At 41.4% G+C, this 25,536-nt stretch overlaps 1 protein-coding gene across 7 annotated transcripts in view; it reads right to left on the minus strand.

The window, feature by feature from the left end:
• Positions 1 to 2,369: 2,369 nt before the first annotated feature.
• The window catches only part of GLIS3 (GLIS family zinc finger 3), a 230,017-nt gene continuing 206,850 nt past the window's right edge, over positions 2,370 to 25,536 (minus strand). For all 7 annotated transcript variants that reach the window (XM_077344928.1, XM_077344926.1, XM_077344922.1 and 4 more), the window contains 3 exons: positions 24,542 to 24,726; positions 9,455 to 9,637; positions 2,370 to 7,153 (listed from right to left, as the gene is read on the minus strand). In XM_077344928.1, the coding sequence (XP_077201043.1) occupies positions 7,044 to 7,153; positions 9,455 to 9,637; positions 24,542 to 24,726 (478 nt within the window). In that variant the 3' untranslated portion in view covers positions 2,370 to 7,043. The remainder of the gene's footprint in view (positions 7,154 to 9,454; positions 9,638 to 24,541; positions 24,727 to 25,536) is intronic.

Raw genomic sequence — 25,536 nt, forward strand, 5'->3', positions numbered from 1 at the left:
GTTCTGTTAATTTTATTTACTTTCCTTGTAACCTGCCTCTTTCCCTAGTGAGTACCCAAATCAGTTTTGAGGGGCAACAGGAAAAAAACAGGGTGTTGATGAGCAAACAGAAAGAATTAGATCCATGGATCTGATTCAGAGCCCTGCATATTCTGTGATAGACACTCCATCCGCTTCTAGTGAAATGATCATTCAGTGTTCATGGAGGGGATATAGCAGAACTGCCATGTCCATATCAGAGAGTGGCAAATCTTGTCTCTGCGGGGGACGACTCCATGCTTACATCAGAACACCCAGATGTACGGCAAAAGATTGGGTGGAAGTGCTCATTTCATCCTCCTTGCTGTGGTCTGCCTAAGGCACAAGCACAATAGTTGATGCCTTCTTTTCTATAACAAACATGTTAAAAGGACTGCTTTCTGCTGCAGCACTTATCTGGTGCAGTACATTGACACAGAGAGAGAGAGAGAGGTGTTCTTTGTCAACAACACAGACACTTCTTTGCAATAAATTGCACACCAAATTGTTCAGGGAGTTAAAGGAATTTATAAAATTTTCAAAGATATGCAAACATGTCTTTTTATATGATTATTTACAGTTTGGGGATAGAGGGACTATGAAGGCTTAGCACTTAGTCTGTAACATGACAATTGTTACCCTCTTATTTTATGTATTTCTTTCATCATCTTGATGTTCAGCAATTAGCACATCTGACCAGGGCTGCATCGTCTCCAAGAAAAGGAGTCAGGAATATCAGTGGCTTCTTTGGGCTTGCTGGGACATACTTGCAGTGGAGTCCCTCGGCCCGCCTACCCAGTTGCAACCATGCATGAGGCTGGTATTTGCTACTTGCTTCAAAGGTATGCTGTGACTTCTAACAAGGAACACAGAAAGGAGTTCTTTGTTTCAGTTGACTAAACTGGACCATCTCCTTTGTGAATCATTAATGATGCTGATGGCCTGGTAAATTTACTTTGGCTGTAAATCTATAGAAGGCATGGGAAGATGTGGTAGAATGATTTTCATATCTGACCTTAGCATTAAGAGGAACACTGGAGTTGAGCAGAGTGTATTGGGAAGTGTCAAATTAAGAATCTGAGAAGTGAGGCTCAAGGTAGCTCACAGTGCGGAGTTGGAAAGCAAATGTTATTTGAATCTGCAGAAACATCAGTAGGACATTTGACACTGGCTTTAGCAGGACAAGAGACTTGGTGGTAACTAGTCATTCCCACTGTGCCATTAACAGGTCATGTCAATTTGAATCTAAGGTCGTGTCCTGTTATCTGATGCAAGTTATAAAGACTTTGAGCTGCTTCACACAGTAGGTTGCCTTTATTCATTTTGGGAGAGTGTGAGACCACCATGGTGTCCTGAACAGAGATGGTGTATTTCTAACTGATCTGACTGTTGCATAGTGGTGGCACTTGTTTAATTTTATTTTTGCACTGCTGCCAGTGTGACAGAATGATCATATATGTGCCGTCAATGTGTACTGCCTAATAGGGATCTAACTCCATTTGAATGCTCCTCTGTAAAAAAAAATAATAATTAATCCACAGATACACAGGCATGCACATACTAACTGAAACTAGCATGCTAGGAAGACTAGGCTAGTACCGGTATTGTGCAGGTACCCTGCATCTGACCAAGATACTCCCCTGCAGCCCCCTTGAGAAGGGGCAGAGCTAAGCTTCAGCTCCATCATAGCATAATTATGCTCCAAATCTCCCCTTTCGTGCTCTTTCAAGACTTTTTCCTTGGAGCATTACAGCACAGCTGAGTAGAGAAAGGCGAGAGTTCTAGGTTGGGGGGCACTGAAATTGCTTTTGCACCTGTGCTGTATTACAGCTACAATGGGAAAACAGGGAGAAGTAAGACAGTGAGGTGCAGCAGCAAGACAATTGGTACGGGGTATGTGTGTGTGGCTGCCCTCCCTGCTTGTTCCCAAACTGCTCGCTATTGACACAGCTGCCGCACTAGTATGTGGTCTCACATGCCCTTCATACAAGAACAATTCTGCCCTGAAAAGAGATCCTTGAGCTCATTGCTCGGTTGTTAAATTCTCCATACCCAGAAAACTGAAAATTAATAAAAACTGAAAAGTAAAATTATCTAAACGAGTTTTATGTACCCATTTTTCCACAGTAGAAGTTACTTTTAAAAGTATTCTACTTCATCTCCATTTTAACTCTGCTTCAATGAAACTATACATTAGGTACAGTCTTAAATATTGGACCAAGCAAGGACATTTTCTTAGATAAATCTCAGATTTCATCCCCCTCCCCCCATTAACCAGCTCAAATATTAAAAGTCCTTCTGATGGAACACAGGAGAATATTCTCATGAGGTTTTACAATCAGAGATTCTGATCAGGTTGGTTTGTTCTAGATTTCCAGTTTTGCTTTATTTATTTTTTGTACCATGTACACAAACCCTTCATTTCACCTTTTATATTAAAAAAGACTTCATGAAATAAGACAAAAATAACTTACGATTATATGAAATGTAACTGTAACCAATCACAAAACTATACATATTAATAGAAAAAAGGCACTCTAATGCTTTTAGAATGTACAATATGCTCCAGATATATGCCAACCACAGTAAATCAGTAAATCGGATATACAATATAGTATAAAGAATTCAAATCTATATAGAGGAAGGTATATAAATATATACAAGAGCGCATAAGAAACACATTTTCACACTCCCTTCTTTCACCTCAAAGTGCTTTGCATAACCCACGTTACAAAAGATCCTCTACTTTGTATACAAAATGAACATGACATTCTGCTAACTTTAAATGCATCTATTTGTTTTATCTGCTTCTATTAAAACATCATATGTTAATAGTGCTTTTTTTGCAAATAAAAATGCCACTATAAATGGCAAATCAAAACATGGGTACTTGGTGTTTTGTGTTTTTTTAAATCCTTTAATGGTACTACCTGGCATCATTCTGTAGTAATAATTGTTAACCCAAGTAAATGACTTCCAATATGAACTGCAATTTGAAAGCAGTGTGAATTCCAGTGTAATTTTCTTCTGAGGGTATCAACATTTCATTTGAGGGTGACCAGAAGAGAAATGGACAATCCCTGATTTAGCACAGCCAAGGAGAGAGCTGCATCTTAATATAAAAATAATTTACATCTCTTTCTTTAACTAGAGAGTATCATCCAACAGTGGATAAACTAGGTACAGACGTGTGTGTGGAGAATACTGAATAATTACTTCCTTTTTGCACAAGCACCATTTTTGTAATATGTGACCAAAATTCTTTGCCTTAATAAAATATACAGGAAAACAGTACTGTAAAATGCTAATTCTAATAAATCAGTTAAAATAAGGCAATGTGAATTGTGAAATCTTTTTTATTCTGGAATGCAAATAAAAATGAGTTCTTTTGATAATGCAGTAAAATCTTGAAACCATAAAAATGCCTGGAGTGAAACACATGAGGACTTTGGTGTATTAAACTGTTCTAAGCTTGCTAGAGAAGGACCAGGGTATATGTTTAATAATTTCATAAGTCTACAGCTGCTTATATAAGCATACAAGGCCCAACTCAGTTCAGTGGCTCACTATTTTAAGCAATAGTTGACACTATTCTAACAGATGGTTTGTTTTAAGATTGTGTACCTGTTCACACAATTGTTTCCTTGTTACAATGTGAAATTTGGTAAATGCTCATGGAAAAAATTATATTGTAAGTGGATTCACCACTTGTTGGGTCATTATGGAGGACATTCATAAAACTAGGGTTGATCATACCATAATAAGATTGCTGAAGTCAATTTTGTAAAGACCAATGCAATTCAGAAAAATGAAGGAATACCTGTCAGCTGTTTCTTTTTTCCTGCTTACTTTCAGCTTTTATAACCTGAGTTGCAAGATTTAGAAAAAAAAAACACCTCAAGGACAAAAGTTGCGAGATGTAACAAGAGAACTTCAGGATCCATTTTGAAATGTCAGGGTTCCAATCCACAGACCCTCCTTTGTGCACATTAGGCTGTGCAGGGGCTGCTGTGCAGGTTCTGCTTGCATCTATGTGTTCTACAGCATATTGGCATGGCCGGCTTGGGCAGAGAAGATCACTTGTTGATGTGGAAATATCTATTGGCATGGCCCCTCAAACAGAAGTTTATGGACATGATATCCATTGTCCCACCCCCAGGGACTATGCTAGTAGATAGAGAGTGCAGCAGGCCTCGAAGAACAAGCAGTGGTGGCTGGCAAGGCTCAGAGCTGAGCCCTTTGGTGTAGTGGTTAGGAGTGCGGACTTCTAATCTGGCATGCCGGGTTCGATTCTGCGCTCCCTCACATGCAGCCAGCTGGGTGACCTTGGGCTCGCCACAGCACTGATAAAGCTGTTCTGATCAAACAGTGATATCAGGGCTCTCTCAGCCTCACCCACCTCACAGGGTGTCTGTTGTGGGGAGAGGAAAGGGATGGCGACTGTAAGCCGCTTTGAGCCTCCTTCGGGTAGGGAAAAGCGACATATAAGAACCAACTCTTCTTCTTCTTCTTTTTGGTACTGCTGCCACCTGGGCCCTCAGAGGACAGGTGGCAGCAGCGGAGCCTTACCACCCACCACTGCTGCTTGTCCTCCTAAGCTGCCTGTGCCCTCAAGAGAGCACAGGCGGCTTGGAAACAAGCAGCAGTGGTGGCTGGCTGGGCTCAGAGCTGAGCCCTCTTTGCCACACTGCTGCCACATGTCCTCCAAGACTGCCTGCCCTCTCAGAAGAATGCGGGTGGCCTTGGAGGACAAACAGTAATAGTGAACGGGGCTCGGCTCTGGGCCTCACCACCCACTGCCACTGCTTGTCCTCCAAGGCTGCCCCTGCCCAAAGCAGAGTGTGGATAGCCTTGAGAGTGAGTGGCAGCAGCTGGCAAGCTCCAGAGCCTAGCCCCATTTGCCACGCCGCTACTGTTTGCCCTCCGAGCCTGTCCCTGCGCAGGCAGGTGAAGGAGGCAGTGGCAGAGGAGATTGACCCCATCCTCCTTACATCAGTGTGAGAGGGTACTGGTACCATCAAAGCTGACAAATCTTTTACAAACTATGTGTGCAGCAGATTACAAGGTCCAGAATGCAGAGTATTTTTTTCCAACACAGCAGGATAAAGTGCATGCAAAATATAATGCTACTGGAGTAGGATGCCTTCGTTTTTATAATAGCCGGGAATATCCAACCGAAATGCATACAGGTATAAGCTGCAGCATATCAATAAATTCAGAAACAGACTCAGTAGGCTTACAAATAATTAGCTTTTCAAAATAATTTTGGGAATAATAATTCATGATTTTAAACTCCATGTGTCTTTACTAACTCCCAACTATAGTAATTCCATTGGCCCTTGACATCTTCACATTTTGTTCCTCTATGGTAAGATTCTACTAATAAAAAACTTGCACCTTAGGAAATGTGTGTGATGTTCTGGCCACACAACAGGGATAAATGGTCTACAAATATACATTGCATTTTTTTTAAAAGGTCACAGTTATAATTCTGTAACAGTTTAATGACAAAAACTGAACCTTGACCATGAACATTCATTTTCCACTACCCACACACACTTACAGCTATACAACACAAAGTATCAGCAACACAATTACTTTTGGGATGGATTTAAAACCAGGCGGGCCAAGGTTTTCAGGCTATAGCAAGCAAAGAAATGAAAAACAGGCAAAAAGAGATAAATGTGTAGGTTTAAGAATAAATGAAATGCTAACGTTCTGTACAGATTGTCAGCCCTTCCTGGCAGAGTCCCATAGAATTTATGAAGGGCAAGGAGGTATTACCATATGATGTTACCGTGGGATTCTGCAGGGTGATACTGAGCCCCTTTCCTTTCTGGTAACAGTTTTCATGAACTCAAACTTTAATTAAGTTACCACAATCAGTTGCCCTGGATAAAACAGCTGTTTTGGAGAGTGGAGTCTATGGCATGAGGAAGGAGACATGAGCCTTTGTAGCACATCACCCGGCATGATAGATTTGCTTGCTAGATATACAGACATCAATGGGGAACATCTATCCTAAGCACATGGGGGGAAAAATGTCCATAGCAGGCTTTCTCAACCAGGGTTTTATGAAACCCTGGGGTTTCTTGATGGCCCTAGAAGGGTTTCCCAAATGAGTGGGAGTTAATTGTTTATATATTTTTTTTAATTTGTTAAACATTTAATTTGTTAAACATATGGTCATGTTGATTCACCTCCCCAAATGGCCAATGATGGACCTGGGTGGGGTGGGAAGGGGAAGGGCCCTGGATGGGCGTATATACAACACTATTCTGCATGATCACGCCACTTCTGGGGTTTCTTGAAGTCTAAATAATGTTTTAGGGGATTCATAATTGTAAAAACGTTGAGAAGGACTGGTCCATAGAATAGAAATACCAATTTAATTAATGTACATTAATTGGCACTCAGGAGAATGAATTCTCTCTAATGAAGTGCTGTGAAGTTAGCACAATGGAATGCTTCTCTTTTATAGCTTATACAGTTAATATCATATTGCTTAAAAAGTGTATTAAATCCAGAGCCAATGTTCCTAGATTTCGAGAGGAAGCCAAAATAGCCCTATGGCTAATAGCAGCTGGTGCCTCAGCATGCCTAAAAAGTTATTTTCCCTTTCTTCCTGTGAGAGTGTGCGCTTATGTACAAGAGCACTGCCAGACAGGGTTGGTGCACAACAAACTACTGGCTGTTAATTTTCCTGGACTTAAAAAAAACCCTTTTGAAAAAAATCTCACAATCTTTTAAGAAAAAAACCCCCATATATTCAGCTCATTCGTTCCCTTTGAAAAGATAGTGATTTTGCCTTGGTAGGAAAAAAAATAATATAAAAACATGGTCATACTTTGGCAAGTTCCGTTCCCCGATCATTTGTATTAGCTGCATCTGTGAAGCCGAGTGCTTTACAGCTCTCCATATCTCGAATGATACTTTTTTAAAGCAGTTGTCCTTACCAGGAAAATGTATTAAGTTACAAAATGGTTCTGACTAAAATTAGATGCAAGAAAGTATTTTTGTCTTCTTCAGCCTTCGGTATAAACCGATGAAAGCTGACTTGGACAACGATCAACGGCGTTTATTTGAAGGAAACTGGACTCCTCAACTCCATTGCACAACGAATCACCCAAAGTACCTGTGGAACCAGATGGAAGATCATAAACTGGGGGTGTGGAAATAAAGAATGATTTAGACCAAACTATTCTCTTTGTGAATATTACATAAATGAATCTGTGGATTAAGCACACATTAGATGCAACAACATGAAATGAAAATAGCTTTGGGCTTTGGAGCAGAGAAGCAATGGGAGAGGGCATATGAATGCACTGAAGTAGACGGCCATGTCACCCTTTTCTCACCTACCGCTTCTTTATTACAATTGTCATTCTGTGGCCAATTTCCTTCCAATTCGGTTTTAAATATGTTTGCCTCTTTAAACATATGATCAATATCTTATGTGGGTGAACAGCTAAGGATGTGCAGCAAGAAAAAGTTCAGTACCCATGGAGATAAGCCCCACTCTCCATGCAGGTCAGCTGTTTGGGGCATTTAAATGAGCTGTTTGGCAAGCTCTGCTCAGGGGGAGGGAGGCATTTAAGTAGACCTAAGAGAAAGCCCTCCACAGCTTCATATGGGTTGTTGGGGAGACATTTAAGACTTTGCAGACCCCTGTTTGGTGGGGTCCTTCTTTTCCCCTCACAAAGAGGTCAGCTGGGAAGACATTTAAAAACCTCACCAAACAACTGATCTTTGGATTAGCTGTTTGGAAGGTATTTCTCAGTCAACTGAATCATGAATCAGGTTTCTCTGATCTGACTCATGGATGTGAAATTTGGCTCCAGTAAGCCTGAAAAATACCCAAATCAGCATTGATTCAAGTATTATCTGGCTTATTCAATCTGAATCACACATTAGATATAGCTTGAAGGGCAATTTGGAAGAGCTGTGGGCCCTGCTAGAGCTTTCTGCTTTCCACAGAGCTTGCAAGATGGAGCTCTTCCGCCGGGTCTGTGGTTGAGGGCAGGGCAGTAAAGAAGATCATTGGCCCCTTCCTCATTGGGTGCCCTTTGGATGGCCCTTTGAGTGCTAGTATTATGGTTCTCTAGCACTGGGTTATGGAACATCAACGGCCCCCTCCTAGCCCATGTGATTAGATATTGGTAGGAGGGTTGTATTAGATAATGCCATCTGTTGTTTCTGTGATTGTTGGATGTTGTTTTTAATGGGGTTTTTATTGGGGGGTTTATGATGGATTGTTGTAATCCGCCATGAGCCGGCTTCAGGTATGGCAGGAAATAAATCCAATAATAATAATAATAATAATAATAATAATAATAATAATAATAATAATAATAATACCCCTGACTCCTAGTAGAGGGCATATGAATGCACTAAAGACTTCTGGCAGAAGGTAAAGGAAAAGAAAGTTATCTTGCACAAGCTGCTTCTACTGGTATATCTACAGGATTTTACCCTAATATATCAGGATATCCTGCAGGAAATGTTTGTGCCATCATTTTTGAGATTTATACCCGTGGCATTATATGTATCCTTTACTGGTGCCTGATTAATATAAAGTTAGCATTTGAATCGTTATTGAAAGCACTCAGTTGGTTTGCTATTTATGGATGAATGTCACAGTGCTCTGACATTGCCCTCTAGGCCTCCGATAGTGCCATCCTAAGCAAAGTTACATCCTTCTAAATCCACTGAAGTAAACTGGCTTAGAAAGATATAACTCTGCTTACAAATGCCGTTATAGTCTTTAAAATACCATCAGTAAATTTTAGTACTGAACAAATTTGTGAGTTGCCATGGGAGTGCCATCACTTCACAGCTGAACTGTACTCTAGTACACTATAGATTTGAGAACTATATAATTTCAGTTCATAGAAGCAAGCTCGTAACTCATGGACAAGCAGGAGAAGATTATTTGCATGTGTGCTTCACACACCAATAGAGCATTTATTTTGTTCAGTGTCAATTCAAGTAAAATCCTTTTTAGTTGGAGCCTGTTCAGCAAGTCATCAAGAGTTCAGCAATTTAAAGATGTCCATGCATGAATGGCCCAGCTTGTAGGTTTTCATGAAAAGTTGAAGAATTGTTGATGAATAATGCCTTTCTCTCTGGTTTTGTATTTGGTTCTTCAAATATCTAGCTAAGTCAAGGTTAAAGACCATGTGGGCAACCAGTATTTTCACTTCTACTTCCTGCACAAATGGAAATGTGGCCACTGCAATTTATAGGAAAGCAGATGGATATTCTCAAAAATGCATTTTATAAGCAGTGCCATCATCTAACAATCTATTTAGGCCAAGCAAAATATTAGGCCCAGTGACAGGCACTTTACAAATTGCCAAATTCCTACATGGTAATTATTAATGCGTGAAAACATGGGAATTATATTTAAAAACAAAATTGTAAAAAAAAAATTTACCTGTAATACCAGAATGAGCTGAAAATGCTCTGTGGAAAACGTCAAAACCTGACTGACCCATAGATGTGGGTACAAGACAGTCTTCAAAAGGAGGAACCATATTGCAAGTACCACCATGTTGTACACTTCTCTGATTGTCAGCATAATGTGGAGAACAGAAAGTCTGCAGTTGCCCGTAAACACCTAAAAGAGAAGGACACATATCAACATAGTTGCCATCTGTTTTATTGGCTCACGTACTACAAACCTTTTCTCCCTATTTACATCAATTTCATTATAAACTTTATTTGATTCAGTTTTTATCCAGTAAAATTCAGTTTGTTCTTATCTATTGTAAATCTTCCCAGAGAAAAATAATCCTAATTCAAATACTGCCATAGGAATTATTAATTTTCCTGATATTTGCTAGAGAATAATATTCACAGCCTGATATTTTAAATTTTTTTTAAATAACATTTTTTCTAAATTATCTTTTGCTCAGCTATACAAATTCAGTTTTAGATGAAAAGCAAATACTGCAAAGAGTAGGTATGTGCACAGGGGGAAAAACTGGTACTTTTTGTATTTGAGGTTTCCTGATTTTGTACAACTCGAATCAACTGAATTAATGATTCCGTATATTGATTCAAGTTTGGCTGATTTGGCTGATTTCAAAATAATGATTGAAGGGTAACAATTATAACTGTATCATCCTTTGGGAAAATAACCAGTATCAATATACGAATATATGAATCATGGTTTTTGAAAAATCTTCTTCTATAAATCCATTTTACCTCTAGAACGTTTCAGATTCAGAATAGAGTATTATGAAAAGGCATAAATGGGGAGTGAGTGGGGAGTGATCCAAAAGAACATTTCCAGCCTGACTTTCACTATGCGTTGCCAGCTGGCTTCAGCTCCCCGTGATGGGAATAGCTGTTTCTGGTAACTGCTGTGACTCAGCTATAAACTCTCCCAGCAAGGCCACTGCTGGTTGGGACAGCAGTTATTTTTAAGAGTGCTTTTCAAGCAAGTACAAAGCACTATTGAGAGTAATGAGCTAAAAACTATTTTGGAAAGCTGTTCTTTTCTATCATTTTACTACAGCCAGGTCAGCATGGTGGAGGGGGAAATCTTTTGCAAATAGCCAGCACAGTTTGAAAACCAGAACTTGGAGAATGGTGCTGGGTTGTTTCTGAAGGTAAAGACATGATGGTGAAAGGTTCGATTTTATAAGTGATACATTCAAAATTTATTTAACTATAGATACTTGTCCTTACTTTCTGAGGTTGAAACTGTATGCAAACATGATGAATATGGATTTCTTTGCAGACATCCATCCCATTCATACATAAAGTGATGTGTATGAAGCTTTACTTTAACAGTAAAAGATTATCACCATCCTGTAGCCCTCAGCTCAGAAGTCCCACTGCATAAATAATTGCCACAATGTTAGCTCACTTTGCCAATTAATACCATAATTAGCAAAGGCTGAAGCACCATGTTTGAAGGACGCTGCAGAGGGTCAACTCATTCTGGTGCTGTCACATTCTGGCACTATCAGAATGAGCTAGTTCTGAGGTGGCGATGTGCTCAAAAAGGAATCAGACAGCAGAAGCTAATAGTATGCATTATAAAAATTCTCAAACTGAAGATATACATGGAAATCACTTGTAGCCCTGATCTGCATAGCCCAGGCAAGCCTGATCGCATCAGATATTGAAAGGGTTGATCAGATATTGAAAGGGTTGATTCTGGCTAGTATTTCAAAGAAGACCTCCAAGGAATACTAGGGTGGAGGCGGGCACTGGCAAACCACCTTCAAACATCTCTTGTTAGGCTGCCAGACAACCCTAGGATCTCCTGGTTACGCTACACACATAGAATCATAGAATTGATCAAGAGACTTAGAATCATAGAATCCTAGAATAATAGAGTTGGAAGGGACCTCATGGGTCATCTAGTCCAATCCCCTGCACTATGCAGGACACTCACATCCCTATCACTCATCCACTGTAACCTGTCATCCCCTTGAGGGGTGCCATAGAATGAATGAATGAATGAATGAAGTTGTTACAGCCATTTCCTGGAAGTTCAGGATTGCTGAAAAATACAAACCATCCTTCCTTTAACAATCCATGTTTTTGTCATGTTCAGGTGCTTACCAGCAATGTAGCATGCATTCATATTTTTCTTTAATTCTACTGATGTCTATTCTTCTTTGCTCTCTCTTTTATGGGGGTGGAGCCCTTTCCCCCCTGCAAGTAGGATAGCTAAAGACAGCTAGTTCAGGGGCCCATAGAATCAGAACCTATGATCCAATTTCTTTGAAACATAAGGATTCTTTATTGGGCAGGCAACATGAAATCCCTTCCAATTTTAGCATTATGTGGTTGAAAAACAACCACCCCTCCCCCACATCCAATAGGGACTAATGGTAAAGCTGAGGTTCTTTCTTGCTTCCTCCTCTCTCTTGGGTTGGCGGGATAGTGCCCATTTTCCTTCTCCAAGTAAGAACCTTGTGCAGTGGCCTGTAATTTGTGAGTTCCTTAGTGGACAGGAGCAGTAGCTCTGCTGCAATGTTGGTGTCATTTGGTTAAAAAACAGCCACTCCACCTCCCCGCCCTCTGCCACCTCTCTCTTTCCTCACTTTGTAAAGGGAAACAAAGAACAGTCTACAAGTAGAAAGGATAGCAAATGTTTTCAGTGGACTCCAACATTTTTTTTTTTAGTCACTATAAGAGTAGAAAAATTAAATGAATGCAGTTAGTTTTTAAAATCTTGGTTAGAGTTGGCAATAGGAATCAGCAGATAGAACTGCATCTGTTAGGACAGGGACTTTTTCAGGGGTTTGAAAAATCAAACCCTTTGCTTGGGGGTTCTTAATATTAGAGGGCGGATTATTTTCTGTGCTAATTTGATGGCATTATTTTTATAAACAACCAGATCCTCTAATAGATTTCCTATTGAAAGGAAAGATCCCAAAGCACTGTTATTAAAAAAAATCCCCACCTCGCATGTTTGAATCCTGAAGCTGCAATGTTTTGCACAAACATAAACAATTAGAACCCCATCCTGAACTATAGATACAAAAGCATAATTCATTTTCTCTTGGTGCTTTTATTCCAACCCCAGATCGATTCAGTCCCTGCCCTCTACACAGAATGCGATTTCCATTTGGATTTGGGGCGATTATAATTTTCCTTCTGCAGAAAGAAGGATTGATCTGGAGTGACCCTACCTTTATTGTGCGATATCTCAGACAGCTATTAATCCTGAATATCCAGCTTGGGAAAGAAAGCTCCGTGGTAGAGAACCTCTGATGGGCTACACCTGGTCATGTGACATGCTTGCCTTAAAGGAGATGCCCCTAATTTCTCTCAACTTCTGTCGGTCCTGGATTTTTCCTCCCTCCTCTGCCTTTTTCGATCCTCTCCAAGAAAAGAAAGAGGCTCCCTGCCTGGCTCCTCTCCCCCCACCTTCAAGAAAAGAAAGAAAGAGGCTTGGCTCCCCCCCACCTTCTGAGCCTCCCTAACCACGTGCAGAAGACTTTCCTGTTTCAATGGGGAAGGGGGGGAGAGAGGAAGACCTAAGTTCAAAGTGATCTGAATTCAACAGGATTGACAATGGAATAAGGAAAGTAAGTGCAGACTCTGCCCAGGTCTGACAAAGGGCAGGTCTTTAGCTCCTCCTTACTGGAAACAAGCTCCAGACCATGATGCTGTAAATCCTCTTTGGAGGTTTTGGAATAATATCCTCCTGCTACAAATCTTTTTCTCCCTTCTCTTCCCCCTTAGAAACCTGTGTTGGGTTAATTGCTGGACAGCAGTTCAGCAGTAGTTCTCTGATATGCATGAAATTTTGATGTAAATAAAAGAATTCAAGGGAGATGCTGCTACTCTGTTTATTTGTCCTAAACTGTGCAATACATGAGCATTTCCTCTTAATACTGAATCAAGCTGTCAAGGAACAAATACTTTATTGTATTCTTCTCTTATACTTATACTTCTGTATGAATGAACTGAGAAAACAAGAAAAAAATTGCAGTCCAATGCTGCTGCACAGGAGAACAAAAAATCAACAAAGGCTGCACCAACATTTTAGGACCAATGCTCTTTCTGTGGCATTGTGTGCTGAGTGAGATCATTGCATCAACACATCATCATGGTGTGATCCTACTAGACCGGCAAGCAGATTTTGGAACAACTGGAAGATAATATACATTTTATCTACAAAGATACTAAGCAGGCCATCCTGATTGATCTGAAAATATTTTGCTCACCAAGTTGCCGTTATATATGCAAACCTCCCCAATTTATAATTGAATTCCCTTTGGCTCATTTGAGGTATAAAAAAATCCAAACAGAGGTTTGTCCATGATGTGTACAAACACAATTTGTTCTTGTGTTTATACCCTGCTTGGTCTTCTCCCCCTCATATATGGAGAACATTTGAAGAGTTCCGAGTTTTGAAAATCTTGACTCAAACTCTAATTTAACCATGCATTGAGATCCAAATGCAGGAGCCTGGATGAACTGGAGTTATAGCAGGATGGCAATAGAGTGGCTTACCCCCACTTTCCGAATGCAGGAAGCAGTAAACTCTCCCCGTTTTGCTCCAGAAATGGTCCATCAATTGTTGGTGTCAATAAATAATGCTTGGAAAAGAGATCACTCTCCTCCCAAGATTACAACTGCAGTTTCCCAATTGCTCAGTCCACTTCAGGTTGAGATACTTGAATACACAACAGTTGGGCTCGTATTCTGCTCACCAGTTGCAAGCAGGAAGCCAACTGTTTGATGAGACTTGAGATTGTCTGAAGTAATCTACATGTATTTTCTTGGAAAGCATTGTGCTGATTATCAATTTCCATCAAAAAGCCATGGCACTGTTAGTTACACTACTACACTATTTCTGCTATTACACTATTTTCTATTATTAGGCAATATTTCTGGAGTCATGGTATAATAGTGTTGATTGGATCAAAGTAAACAACAACAGCAACAACACATACGTCCCCAATATAAGTAAACTGATGGGGAAGCACTTTTCACTCACAGATTACAATGCAGTTGCAGTGCCCCTCCCCTCTACATCTGCCAAAAGGCACATAGGCCATAAGAAAAGAATTCCATTTTAATTGAGACTATTTCAGTATCTCTGTATGCCTTCAATGCCTGCTCCTTGGGATCTTTAATTTGTTTTATCCTTTGTTTACTGGTGTAGGTACAAGAATACTTCTGTATTTTTTTTTCAGTTTACACAGATTGAAACTATTACACCATGACTTCAGAAATACTACCTAATAGTAGAAATTGTGTAATTGAGTAATTGCAGCAATTTAATTTTTTAAATAGTGGATATTGAAAACAGCATGGAGGTTACCAACTGGAACTGAATGTGCTGCAGCATGATTTGGCTGCCGTTCAGACTCAAGGCTATTCAGCGTGACTATTGAGAGACACCATCAAGGCAATCCAGTGAGGAGCTTGCCTTGCTGGATTCTTCACCTAAGTCTGCAGCCTTCCCCATTTCAAGTCAGGACTAACATGAACAGGCAGCAGTAATGAAAGAGCTAGAAAGGGAGATAATCCCATGAAATATGCTATGTATCACAATCCTTCATCCACATTTCCAGCTATAGAAATTCCAAGGAGAATGTTTGCCTCAACAAAAAGGATAATTGTCCAAAATAGTGTCAATCTGCAATACAATCTCATAGTAGAGTAGAACAGATTCCCTGTCAATTAATTAATCTTTCATATTAATTTGAACATGGACAACCAAAGGATTAACAAAAAAGCAACGTTTTAAAGTATCTCTGTATCTTATCTATGTAAAAGTGATAATAAAACATGTACTGCCACTATCTCTATGCTAGAAATGCCAACAATGCAACCAAAGACCAACTCTGAGAGAAAATGCCAAGAGCATGGCAGCTGGGAAGAGACTAGGGGTATACAAAATAAACAAAACAAGCCCTATATTTATTGGGTTCAGGAATACTAGACTCCAAAAATATTAGTATTTTGTGATATTCTTAAATCCCAATACTGGTGTCTTATCCAGATTCAGTAAATATTTAGGAAACCTAATTATACCATATGGGGACTATTATAATCAACAGTCTCCATAGGTTATACTGAAGAATTGATTTGGGGTATCTGGAGCTCTTGGGGGCTGTTTTTGGAGGCAGAGGCACCCGATTTGCAACACAGGTGATGGTGGGATGATTTTTAGATTACAGTCTCTTTAAATGCCTTCTTTAAGTAGTTCATTTAGGCCGATTCTACATGGGTGGAAAAGGCTGAGGCTGTGTCATTATGGATGCCATGTCCACATGATGTTGCCGCTATTTCAGCCCCCTCTAGGGTCTACTGCACATTGAGCCCTTACTTCCTCCGGGCTAAGGGAACATGGGAAAATCCACATTTCCTTTGCCTACTGTGGGGGTCAATGGGGCCTTTCCCACAGCAGAGCCATGTGGATGGAAAGAGCTAGGCCTGGCTCCTCCCCACCCTACAGAGCACAGGAGGGGCAAAAAATGGCCCTGTCTGCTTTGTGGTGCTTTGCAGACTGGGGCTTTAAACATTTTTTTGCAGGAAGGTGAGATTGCATTCTCATGAAACTGCCGCCCCTGCATGGCAGAACTTCTCTGCCATGACTGCGTCCTCCGAGGGGACACATTTCAGTGGGGAACCAGGTGCCCCACTGAAATGTGTCCCCTGCAGGGACACATTTGGGTACTGGACCAGATCCAGTGCTGAAATGTCTCCCCTGTGGGGACGCAGAAAGCTATGGAGCATGCAGCTACACACTAGTACTGGCCCGGTGCAGCCTGCCGTGTGGAATGGGCCCTGGAATGTATTTAAAGAGACTCCAAACTCTTTTAAAGACCTTCTAACTACAGCTATCCAGCAGCCTCAAAAAATGGCTTGGCCATTTCATTTAGCTGAACTTCAGCCTATTCTATATCCAGGTGAAAGAATATATATATAAATTCAGATAAGGTCTTTTCCAGATATTTTTAAGCTCAGATTAGCTGAATGCACCCTCCTAGAAGATAAAATATAGTAAATATTGTAAAATAAAGTTAGAAGTCTTCAAAATTCTAACATGCAAAAAACATTTGTAGTTGAGACTGTGGGCACTGGTTCCCAGATGGTATTGTGCATCCAGTCCAAGACAACCCATGTTTTGTTTTATTGTATTTCCTCTGTTCATCACACCAGCCTCAGTATTGGTAAGCCAGATGTTCCTGATCTCCCTTCCTTTTAAATAATCTCCACCCATCCCTGTTTAGATTTATTTGATACCATTAATTACTCACCCACTTTACAAGGCAAATCCCAGCTGCAAACACAAGAATTGAAAAACACAGGGTGTCACAAGTGCTACAGGGCATTTAGAGAACAGGCACTTTTATTCAAATATGTGTGACAAAATTGTTTTTCTTTTCATGCACTGCAGCTAAAGATCAATAATTTTCAGATCACAAAAAAAGAAAAAGGGAAGAAAGAGGGACAGGTTAACACTGATTAGAGAATGTGAATAAAACTGGCAATTTTGAACATTCACATGAAAGTGTGGCAAATATAATGGACATACAAACGGGAACATTTGGAAATTTCCCAGGCAGTCAACAAAATCTCCAATCGTGATGGTGAAGGATCTGTGCTAAATAACAGGCTGGTCAAGGTGCTAGTTGACATATAACACAAGGTGATATACATAATCTCTTGGATGAACTTACATTCTCCAACATAACTTGAAGACCATGAATATTGACTAGGAAATTATGACAGAATCCTGTTGATGCAGATGATTTGTGCATATTCTCTGTTTTTTGTCCACATTCACTATTTATATATTAATCTCAGCAAAGATGACTACGAGTAGGCATGAACTGGAAAGATGTAGTTTGTGTCTATTTGCAGTTCATGACTGAGCCACAAACCAAACCATGAACAGAACTGGAAAGTCCGTTCACAAACTGAATCAGTTTGTGGTTTGTGGCTGAGGGAAACCCATTGAAAGAGACTGCAGTCCTAGCAAACAAGGTTTACAAGAAAGCCCAAGAAACAGCTGAGGGAAAACTGCTACCTGCTCCTCACTGCTCTGCTTTTCTTTTGGTGGCTTTTGCAGAAAACACAAAACTCAGAATTTCTTTAAACCCCTACCTTCTGCTCTAGCCACAAAATACCATGAACTGCTTAAAAAGTTTGTAGAAGTTTATGATGGAAGACCCATCATAAACTTTGGTTCCTAAACCAGAAATTTTGCTTGAGGATTTGATTTGTGCCTATCCTGATTTATGACTACCTTACATATCATTCAAGATGCAGGGTTGCATCCAAATTGCATATTGACTAGCAACATGAAAGAAGGGGTCCCCTTAGACCACCCTACATCTTGTGCTGGTGATGATGGCCAAAAGCCATATTGCTACCCAAAGACAAAGTCTCCTAATTATTTGGGGGAAATTAGCTTTAAAGAGACAAAGTGAGAGGGCGTAACTGGGATTCTCCACCAATGTTTATGGGTATTGTTCCCTCAAGAACTCTCAAAACAAACCAGGCTAGGTTCACTGGAAAGTGTTTTTATTTAAAATAAAAATAAAATGGTAAAACACACGGAAAACACATTCAAGGCTAGCTAAGAGGCAATAAGGGAGGAGGAAGGAAATTGAAATTTCAGGACAGGTTTTAGTTGACAATCTTGAAGACAGAGGTCTGCAAAGACAGCCATGACATGACTAGCATTTCACAGGAAGAACAGAAGGCCCACACACAACTGTGGGTGTGCAGAGGATCCAAGAACGCAAACACACTGTTATGGAGCAGGTTGCCATATTTTATACGACAAAATACTCCCTGGGGTTAGCTGATGGATTAACCCCCAAAACAATGACATGATGGGAGAAACTTGATGAGTTTACTTGAGGGGTACTATTAGTTTAAATGGTGCTTGATGACACCGTGACCATTACCACATGGGAAGTGTCGTGTCACACCACTGCCGAGTTCATGCTCAGGGAATTATTTCTGGTATTGCACCAAGGAGCATTTGGCCCGCTGCACCCCATCTGCCCTGGATTTGTGCTCCTGCACGAGGCAGCTGGGGCCGTGAGGTTCTGCCATGCTGCAGGGCAGTTTGGACCTTTTTAAGATTTATAAGAACGTGTGATTGCATAACAATGTAATACCGCATTGTTAAAAATGAAATGCTCCAGGTGGCTTCACCATGCTGCACAATGTGGTAGAAGCGCCTGGGGCATTTATTATTATCTTTTAACAACGTGGTATTGTAGGTGAGAGTGGGGAGAAGCCAGGCCAGGCCAGGCCAGCCTGATTTTCCACCTTCGGGACGGTCCAGGCAAAATGAGGCTTAAGGCAAAAAAGGGAATGTGGACCTGCATTCCCTTGATGTGGGCCAACGGAGGGCCAGAGTCACGCCAGGCTCAGGACCACCCTGGACCGGTGCCAATGTCATCAGGAAGTGGGAATTCAGCCTGATCCTAGACGAACGGTGAGTCAGGCGATTCCCTCATGCAGAGCAGGAGTAACAGATGGGAAAAGCTACGAAGTTTGGTAATTAGTGTTACGTATTGCTTAATTAGGGTAAATGGGCGAGGGGAAGTGATGCTCCATGCTGATGGGATTAAATCAAGGTGAGGCAATATGTTCTTGGTATGCCTATCATCCTAATTATGCATCTCCCTGGGGTGGATAAGAGCTTGTTTAATGGGTCAGCTGCTCTTTCCCACACTTCTAAACCACATGTCCACACTTGTCTCTGGTTGACATCCATTTTAGTATTATTTTGGGCCAGGCAGTGTGTTGCTTGTGGTATTTGAAATGATATTACAGGAACGGTGTTTATGGTTTTCTGTCTATAAACTGCCCCTCAATGAGAGGAGGGGTCTGAACTACTAACAATGCGGGACTGGGCTTTAGAAAAGGTGTGAGTGAAAAAGCTGGCTGTATCTAACCCATGGCTAGGTGCAATGAATGGTTCTTTTCAAATTCATTCTCTACTAAAGCTGCAAAGTAACCTTTAAAGATGCTGAATACATTCAAAGATGTAAGTGGCAATTACTATTGATTTCTCAGTCCCATTCAAAGCTACAGATTTTAGTTATCAAATATGACTATGCTTTTCAGCCAAACAAAATCACAAAGCTCCTATTGATTTGGATGCATAATTAGGGACTTGGCTAAAAATTATTTTAGTGATTGTCTTTTTTCTCCTTGAAGTTTGAGATGAAGAAACTATTTTATGTTATTATTCTGAAAGTGTATGATTTTCCTTAAAATCTTTCTGTAGTGCACAGCTATTTACAAGTATAGTAAGTGTTTGAATAAAAATTATAGGAATGTTTTTGTACATCTTCTTTTCTTTCTGACACACAGATACACACACACATTTTAAAATGTCAAATGCAGCATGTGGCAAACAAAGAATGAGAGAACCTTTATATAAATAAAACTTCAGCACACCAGGTGAATCGGTCCAGAGGGGATACATGGAGCTTATGCCAGCTTGGAATTATTGGGCCTTTGGTACCCGTGAATAGAAATCACAGATGAGCTTCCCTGATCTTTGCAAATACTGTATTCTTCTTTCTTTGTGAAACTGCGGATATCACCTCATTACATGAACTGCAGTGTTTCCTGAACAATTGTATTGCAGATTAAGAGGAATACTTTAATCACAATAACTGTGAACAAACTTTCTTTATTCTTAGTATGGGGTTATTTGTTTTGCATTACAAGCTCTTGGACTGATTATGCATGGTGGTGGCCATGCTGGGCCACTGACAGTTTCTTGCAGTGGAGCAGCATGCCCCGCCACTCCCTGTGCACGCAAGGGGGATGAAATCCCCTGGTGCACACAGTCTGCCCAGAGTTGTGTGTGCGCATGCAAAACTCCAGGGTTGTAAGGTTCTGCTGTGCCTCATGGCAGCAGCAGCAAGGGGGGGAGGGACATAGGGGTCTCACCACAGGGGTGCCACTATCCCACCATCATGGTGTGTGTGTGTGTAAAAATGCCCCATTCAGCTCCACAACACCTTGAAACCAAACGGGGTATTTTGTGCCCCTGCGGGGACACTGTAGGTAGGGAGGAGGAGCCAGGCCTCAAAGGCCCGGACCTTCCTGAATGCATGGGTCCGGCCTGGCGGGTCTCTGATGGCCACCGTGGCAAGAAATGGAATGTGGGAAAACCAGTGTTCCCTTGTTGTTGGGCCATCAGAGGCCCTAAAGTGGGCCAGGGCTGGAAGGGGGCCCAGATGGCACCAGCATACTGCATACGTGGGGATTAACCCAGCTGTCATGCAGGCACCAGCCCATCCTTCCCTGCCCATGCATAATTGCTCTTGGTGTTAAAGAGTGCTGATTTACCATGGTATTTGTATTCTTTTGCACATTCATATATACCTTGGATAGGTGAATGACATACTGCATGTAAATGTATACTATATAGCTAAAGAACAGGGAATCACCTGCAAAACATGCTGAAGTTCTAGTAGGAATTGGGTTTGGCAATCCCCAGCCCTGATACTTTTCCTGACTTGCTCAGCATGATTATTGCTTTTTGAAAGAAGCCATAACAAAGAACATGGCTAGGAGATCCTGGTCAATAGAGGATATTTGATTCCTATTTAATAAGAACTCAGTTTAAACAATTCCACTAGCATCAAATGTCTCTGCCCATTTCTTACAATTGCTACTTGCATGTGATGACTCCAGTGCCCCCCTGACTACAACATATGTGCTCACTGAGAAGGAATCAAGTAAGAGCAATGGTAGAGAGGAGTGTGTGATGGCAGGGTGCTGTCTTAGCTAACCCCCATCTGTCACACCTCCAGTAACAGTGACCAGTTTCAGTTCTGGTGTGTTTGCAAGTAATCACATGTAACCTAACCCTGCCTTTCTATTGGTACTTAAGCTGTAACCACCTAACTCTATCAATCTGAGCCATATTTGAGGCCTTTTCATTATCCGTTTTTCAACTCACTTTTCCTCTCCCTCCTTCTCTTTTTCTAACAAATCCATCACCTCCCATTGGTTGGAAACTCTAGAGATTTTCATATAAAGCAAGGAATCAGCAATTGGCTGTGACACATGGTGGGTGGAACTAGAAGCTATCCATCAATGAGCTGCTGCTAATTAAGGGGACCACAAGAGAGGAAGGAGTCAACTAAGGCCCTTTGCCTAAAGGCAGAGTCAGTACTGCTCTTAATGCCCATCTATGTCTGACATAAAAGCTTCGTGTGGTGCTAAAACATTGCATCTTCTAATGGTGGCAATTGCTGCAGCCATCTCTTGTGACATGACATTACAGCAGTTTTTAAAAACTCTTCATCATGGAATAACCCCTGTAATATTCTTAAGGCTTTGAGTAACTCAGGAAGTGATGTCAGGTAGGAACCTTAGAGGCTGAGCAGCAGAAATGATGTCCTAACTAGTGATGTCAGCTAGCCATGACTTCCTGCCACAGCCTTGGAAGGCACATGTTTACAGTGTGCATGGCATCACTCATAAAATAAAGTGCTTGTCAAATAAGAAGTTTGTTTCATTTGGGGCGTGAAGTATGCTAAATAGCAAACCTAGACTGAAAAAAACAAAGAAGCATTCATCTCAGCTATCATAAAACCCACCGTGCAAAGCAGCAATTCTCTTCCAGAGAACGGATCTGTGTGATCTGAAGATCATTTGAAAACTTTGGGAGATCTCCAGACACCAGCAGGAGGTTGGTAATCCTAGCAAGACCTGAGTATATATTTCTCAAGGGCTGGAAATGGCTGCCAGAGCAAGGGGAAACCTGGGAACAAAGGAATCCTTGTGCGAGCTGTGCACAGTCTTTGCACTGGATCCATGTGTAGCTCTCAACTAGGGATGCCAGCCTCCAGGTGGGACCTGGGGATCCACTGGAATTATAGTTCATCTCTGGACTACAGAGAGCAGTTTCCCTAGAGAGAATGGCTGCGTTGGAGGGTACACTCTGTGGCACTGGACATACTCTTCTCCTACTTGAATATCTTAATCTTTTTCCTTGCAACAGCCTTCATCCAGCCATTTTCTGCCAGTGGGTCTTTGAGAAGAAATTTAAAGAGAGGGGAAATGGGGGGAGTGCAGCAGATACAGCTCTTCCCTCCCATTCCTTTTACATAGCATATAAATTCAACAAGGCCGCTGCAGAAATCCCAACAGGCCCCAACCCATCATTGTCTACTTTGGGAGGGGGCAAGTTGACCAGCCCAAATAAGATGAAAACCACCTCAGTATTATATTTTTTTTAATTAAAAATATATGTTAAAACAATTCAATCTTTCCCAACCAGAGTAACCCCAGTGTTACTTGTAACCCTGGCTGGGAATGGCTGCATTAGGAGAAAGTTGCAAATGATCACACTACATCAGCATCTTTTTTGCCAGAGCAAATAGCCATAGAATTAGCCATTAGTCATTCTTCCATTTGTAGTGTACGACGCTGTAAAGTTCTGAACATGTACATTGTAAGCAGAGCACACTGTGGCTGATATTAAAAAGTTATTAGTCTGTGTCTGACTACAACATCATTTCTTTTAAGTTCTAACAGCCATTGATTTCACTATGCTTTCTACACTCCAGTTATTTTGTTCTTTCAACAGAGGAAACCATTTACAACCTTTTTTGTTGAAAGTCTTGTTGGCAATGAAACTCTTTTTCTCTTTGGTACAGCCAATTTAAGCGGAGCTGACATGTTTAAGACTACATATTGAGACAGAAAAATGTCACTATTGTTTGGTAGCAGATTGAGCTGAAAGTTCAGTGGCAATAGCTACAGCCCTCTAAATCATGTGAAGGCAGCCTAAGAATTGCAGGAGGCAAAGGATAACAAAGCATTCCCTGCCCCCTGATATATATACCGAATAGGCCAGGCTGATGAAGTAGCTCCATGGGATTCTTGGAGTGAACTGAAATAGCATGACCTGAGACAGCTAGAAACTTTCTTCTCTTTTCTTTTTTTACAGGCTCCTCAGAAACATAACTAAGTACTTGGCATTATTGGATTTTTCCCCCTAATGTGTCAAAAGGAAACACTGAATAATGAGAGGCCATGATTTAAAAGACAAAGACGTTAGGGCAGTGCAAAAGGCTTGCAAAGGTAATGATTTGTAACTTGATGTAAAGCAGCAATACTCATTCTGTGGCTTGGACACCACAGGTGGCTTTTTCACATGCTACCTGTGGCTTTTCTGAGCACAGTTACCCAGTGTAGCAAATGCTACATGTTCTGGGGTACTGCCTGTTGCCTATTAGTCCTTGTTACTGACAGATGGTCCCCACCTTAAAACAGCTGCCACCAGAGAAACTGAAGCACAGGGAATATATGAGGAGTCTCCCTGAGCTGTGGGCCAGCCTCATGCCAGGGATGGACCCATCCTTTACACATACCTCCACAGCCTCTGTATTCCCATCCAAACACCCATGTGGTTGCTAGGAAGAGAGCCAGCTGGCAGAGAAAAAAAAAGAATAACATAACCATGGCAGAGCAAAGTGGGATGATAATGGTTTTCTTCCCAGCTTGGTATAGTGGTTCAGAGTGGCAGCCTCTAATCTGGATTCCCCACTCCTCCACATGCAGCCAGCTGGGTGACCTCACTAACTCACAGGGTGTCTGTTGTGAGGAGAGGAAGGGGAGGTGATCGTAAGCCACTTTGAGACTCCTTCGGGTAGAGAAAAGTGGGTACAAAAAAACTCTCTTACTCAGTCACTCCTTTTGTCTCTCTATGGCCATCTTGGTAATCTTATTGTCTAGCTTCAGTTGCTGTGCTTCATGCTGGGGACAGAGAGGGATAACATATAGGGCATACATGACTAAGTGGCTCATTTGGCTGATGGTAATGCTACAGATTCCATGAAATATGGGTTGAAATCCATGTTTTAAAATTTAAAATAAGTATTTGTTTAGAATTGATTTTTTAAAAGTACATAACAGCTCCTTTAAGAATTCCAACACAAACATATGGGGGAAGAATCTGGACACAATGTTCTTAAACACTCCTGAGTTCTAGTTTGCATCCCACCCATAGATACAACATTAATGAGGCCTTCTGTCTTACCTTGGATTTGGATGCTGTTTGGCTGAAAAGAGGAATTTGTTAATAGCTCATATGGCTTCATGTGGGGTCCGACAATTTGCTGGGTACTAGAAGGCTGCAGTGTCCTTTTATGATTCAAGGGAGGGGGAGCAGGAATTCTTCTGGGGCTTATATGATGAGGAGAAAAGGGAGCAGTAGCTGAAAATCTGGGAAATTAAAAAAAAAAACCTTAGAAACATGCAACTGTGTTGCCCTAAGGCATTAATTATGATGTTCTTATTTGGGTTATAATTTATATACAACAACATACACGTAGATATCAGTGCTTGGCAATCAGACTGAAAAAACTTATTTTGTATTCCATGTGACAGCCCCTCAAAACAAGGAACAAGTGACTAAGGCCCTGGATTAGGTTCCAGACATCTCCTCCAGGACTCATCTAGTGCAGTGGTGCCCAACCCCTGGTCTGGGGACCGGGACCGGTCCATGGATCAGTCGGTACCGGGCCGTGGCTCCTCCTCGTCCTCCTCCCCAGCTGCTACCTCGGGGGCTGCCCTGCCACTCTGCCGCCAGCTCACCTTTGGTGCTCTCCAGTGGCTGCCATGCCTGGGGCTCCCTCTCGGCATGGCACTGCGCAGCTGCTGCTGGCAGTGCCCCCCAGCGGGCAGTGGGAAGTCATGGGTGCCAGCGGGAAAGCAAGTGGAGCAGGGGCTCAGGCGGTGGCAGCAATGTCCCTCAGCAAAAGACTACCCCCCCCCCCGGGCCTCAGTAAAATTGTCAAGCATTGACTGGTCACTGGTGATAAAAAAAAGGTTGGGGACCACTGATCTAGTGGACAAAGATTGTTCTCTGGGAAACTAAACAGACTATGTTAAAGAACATACACAGCCCTTGAGATTTCCCCTACATATTTATTTTAGCAGAAATAGATAGTACAAGGTTTCAATTGATCAAGTTCATGTTTGTGGCCTCCTATTTTCTTTCACCCCTCAAACCTTCAGTCCTGTTTTCCCTTT

Source organism: Paroedura picta, chromosome 7, assembly GCF_049243985.1.
Source record: "Paroedura picta isolate Pp20150507F chromosome 7, Ppicta_v3.0, whole genome shotgun sequence".
Taxonomy (NCBI): Eukaryota; Metazoa; Chordata; class Lepidosauria; order Squamata; family Gekkonidae; genus Paroedura; species Paroedura picta.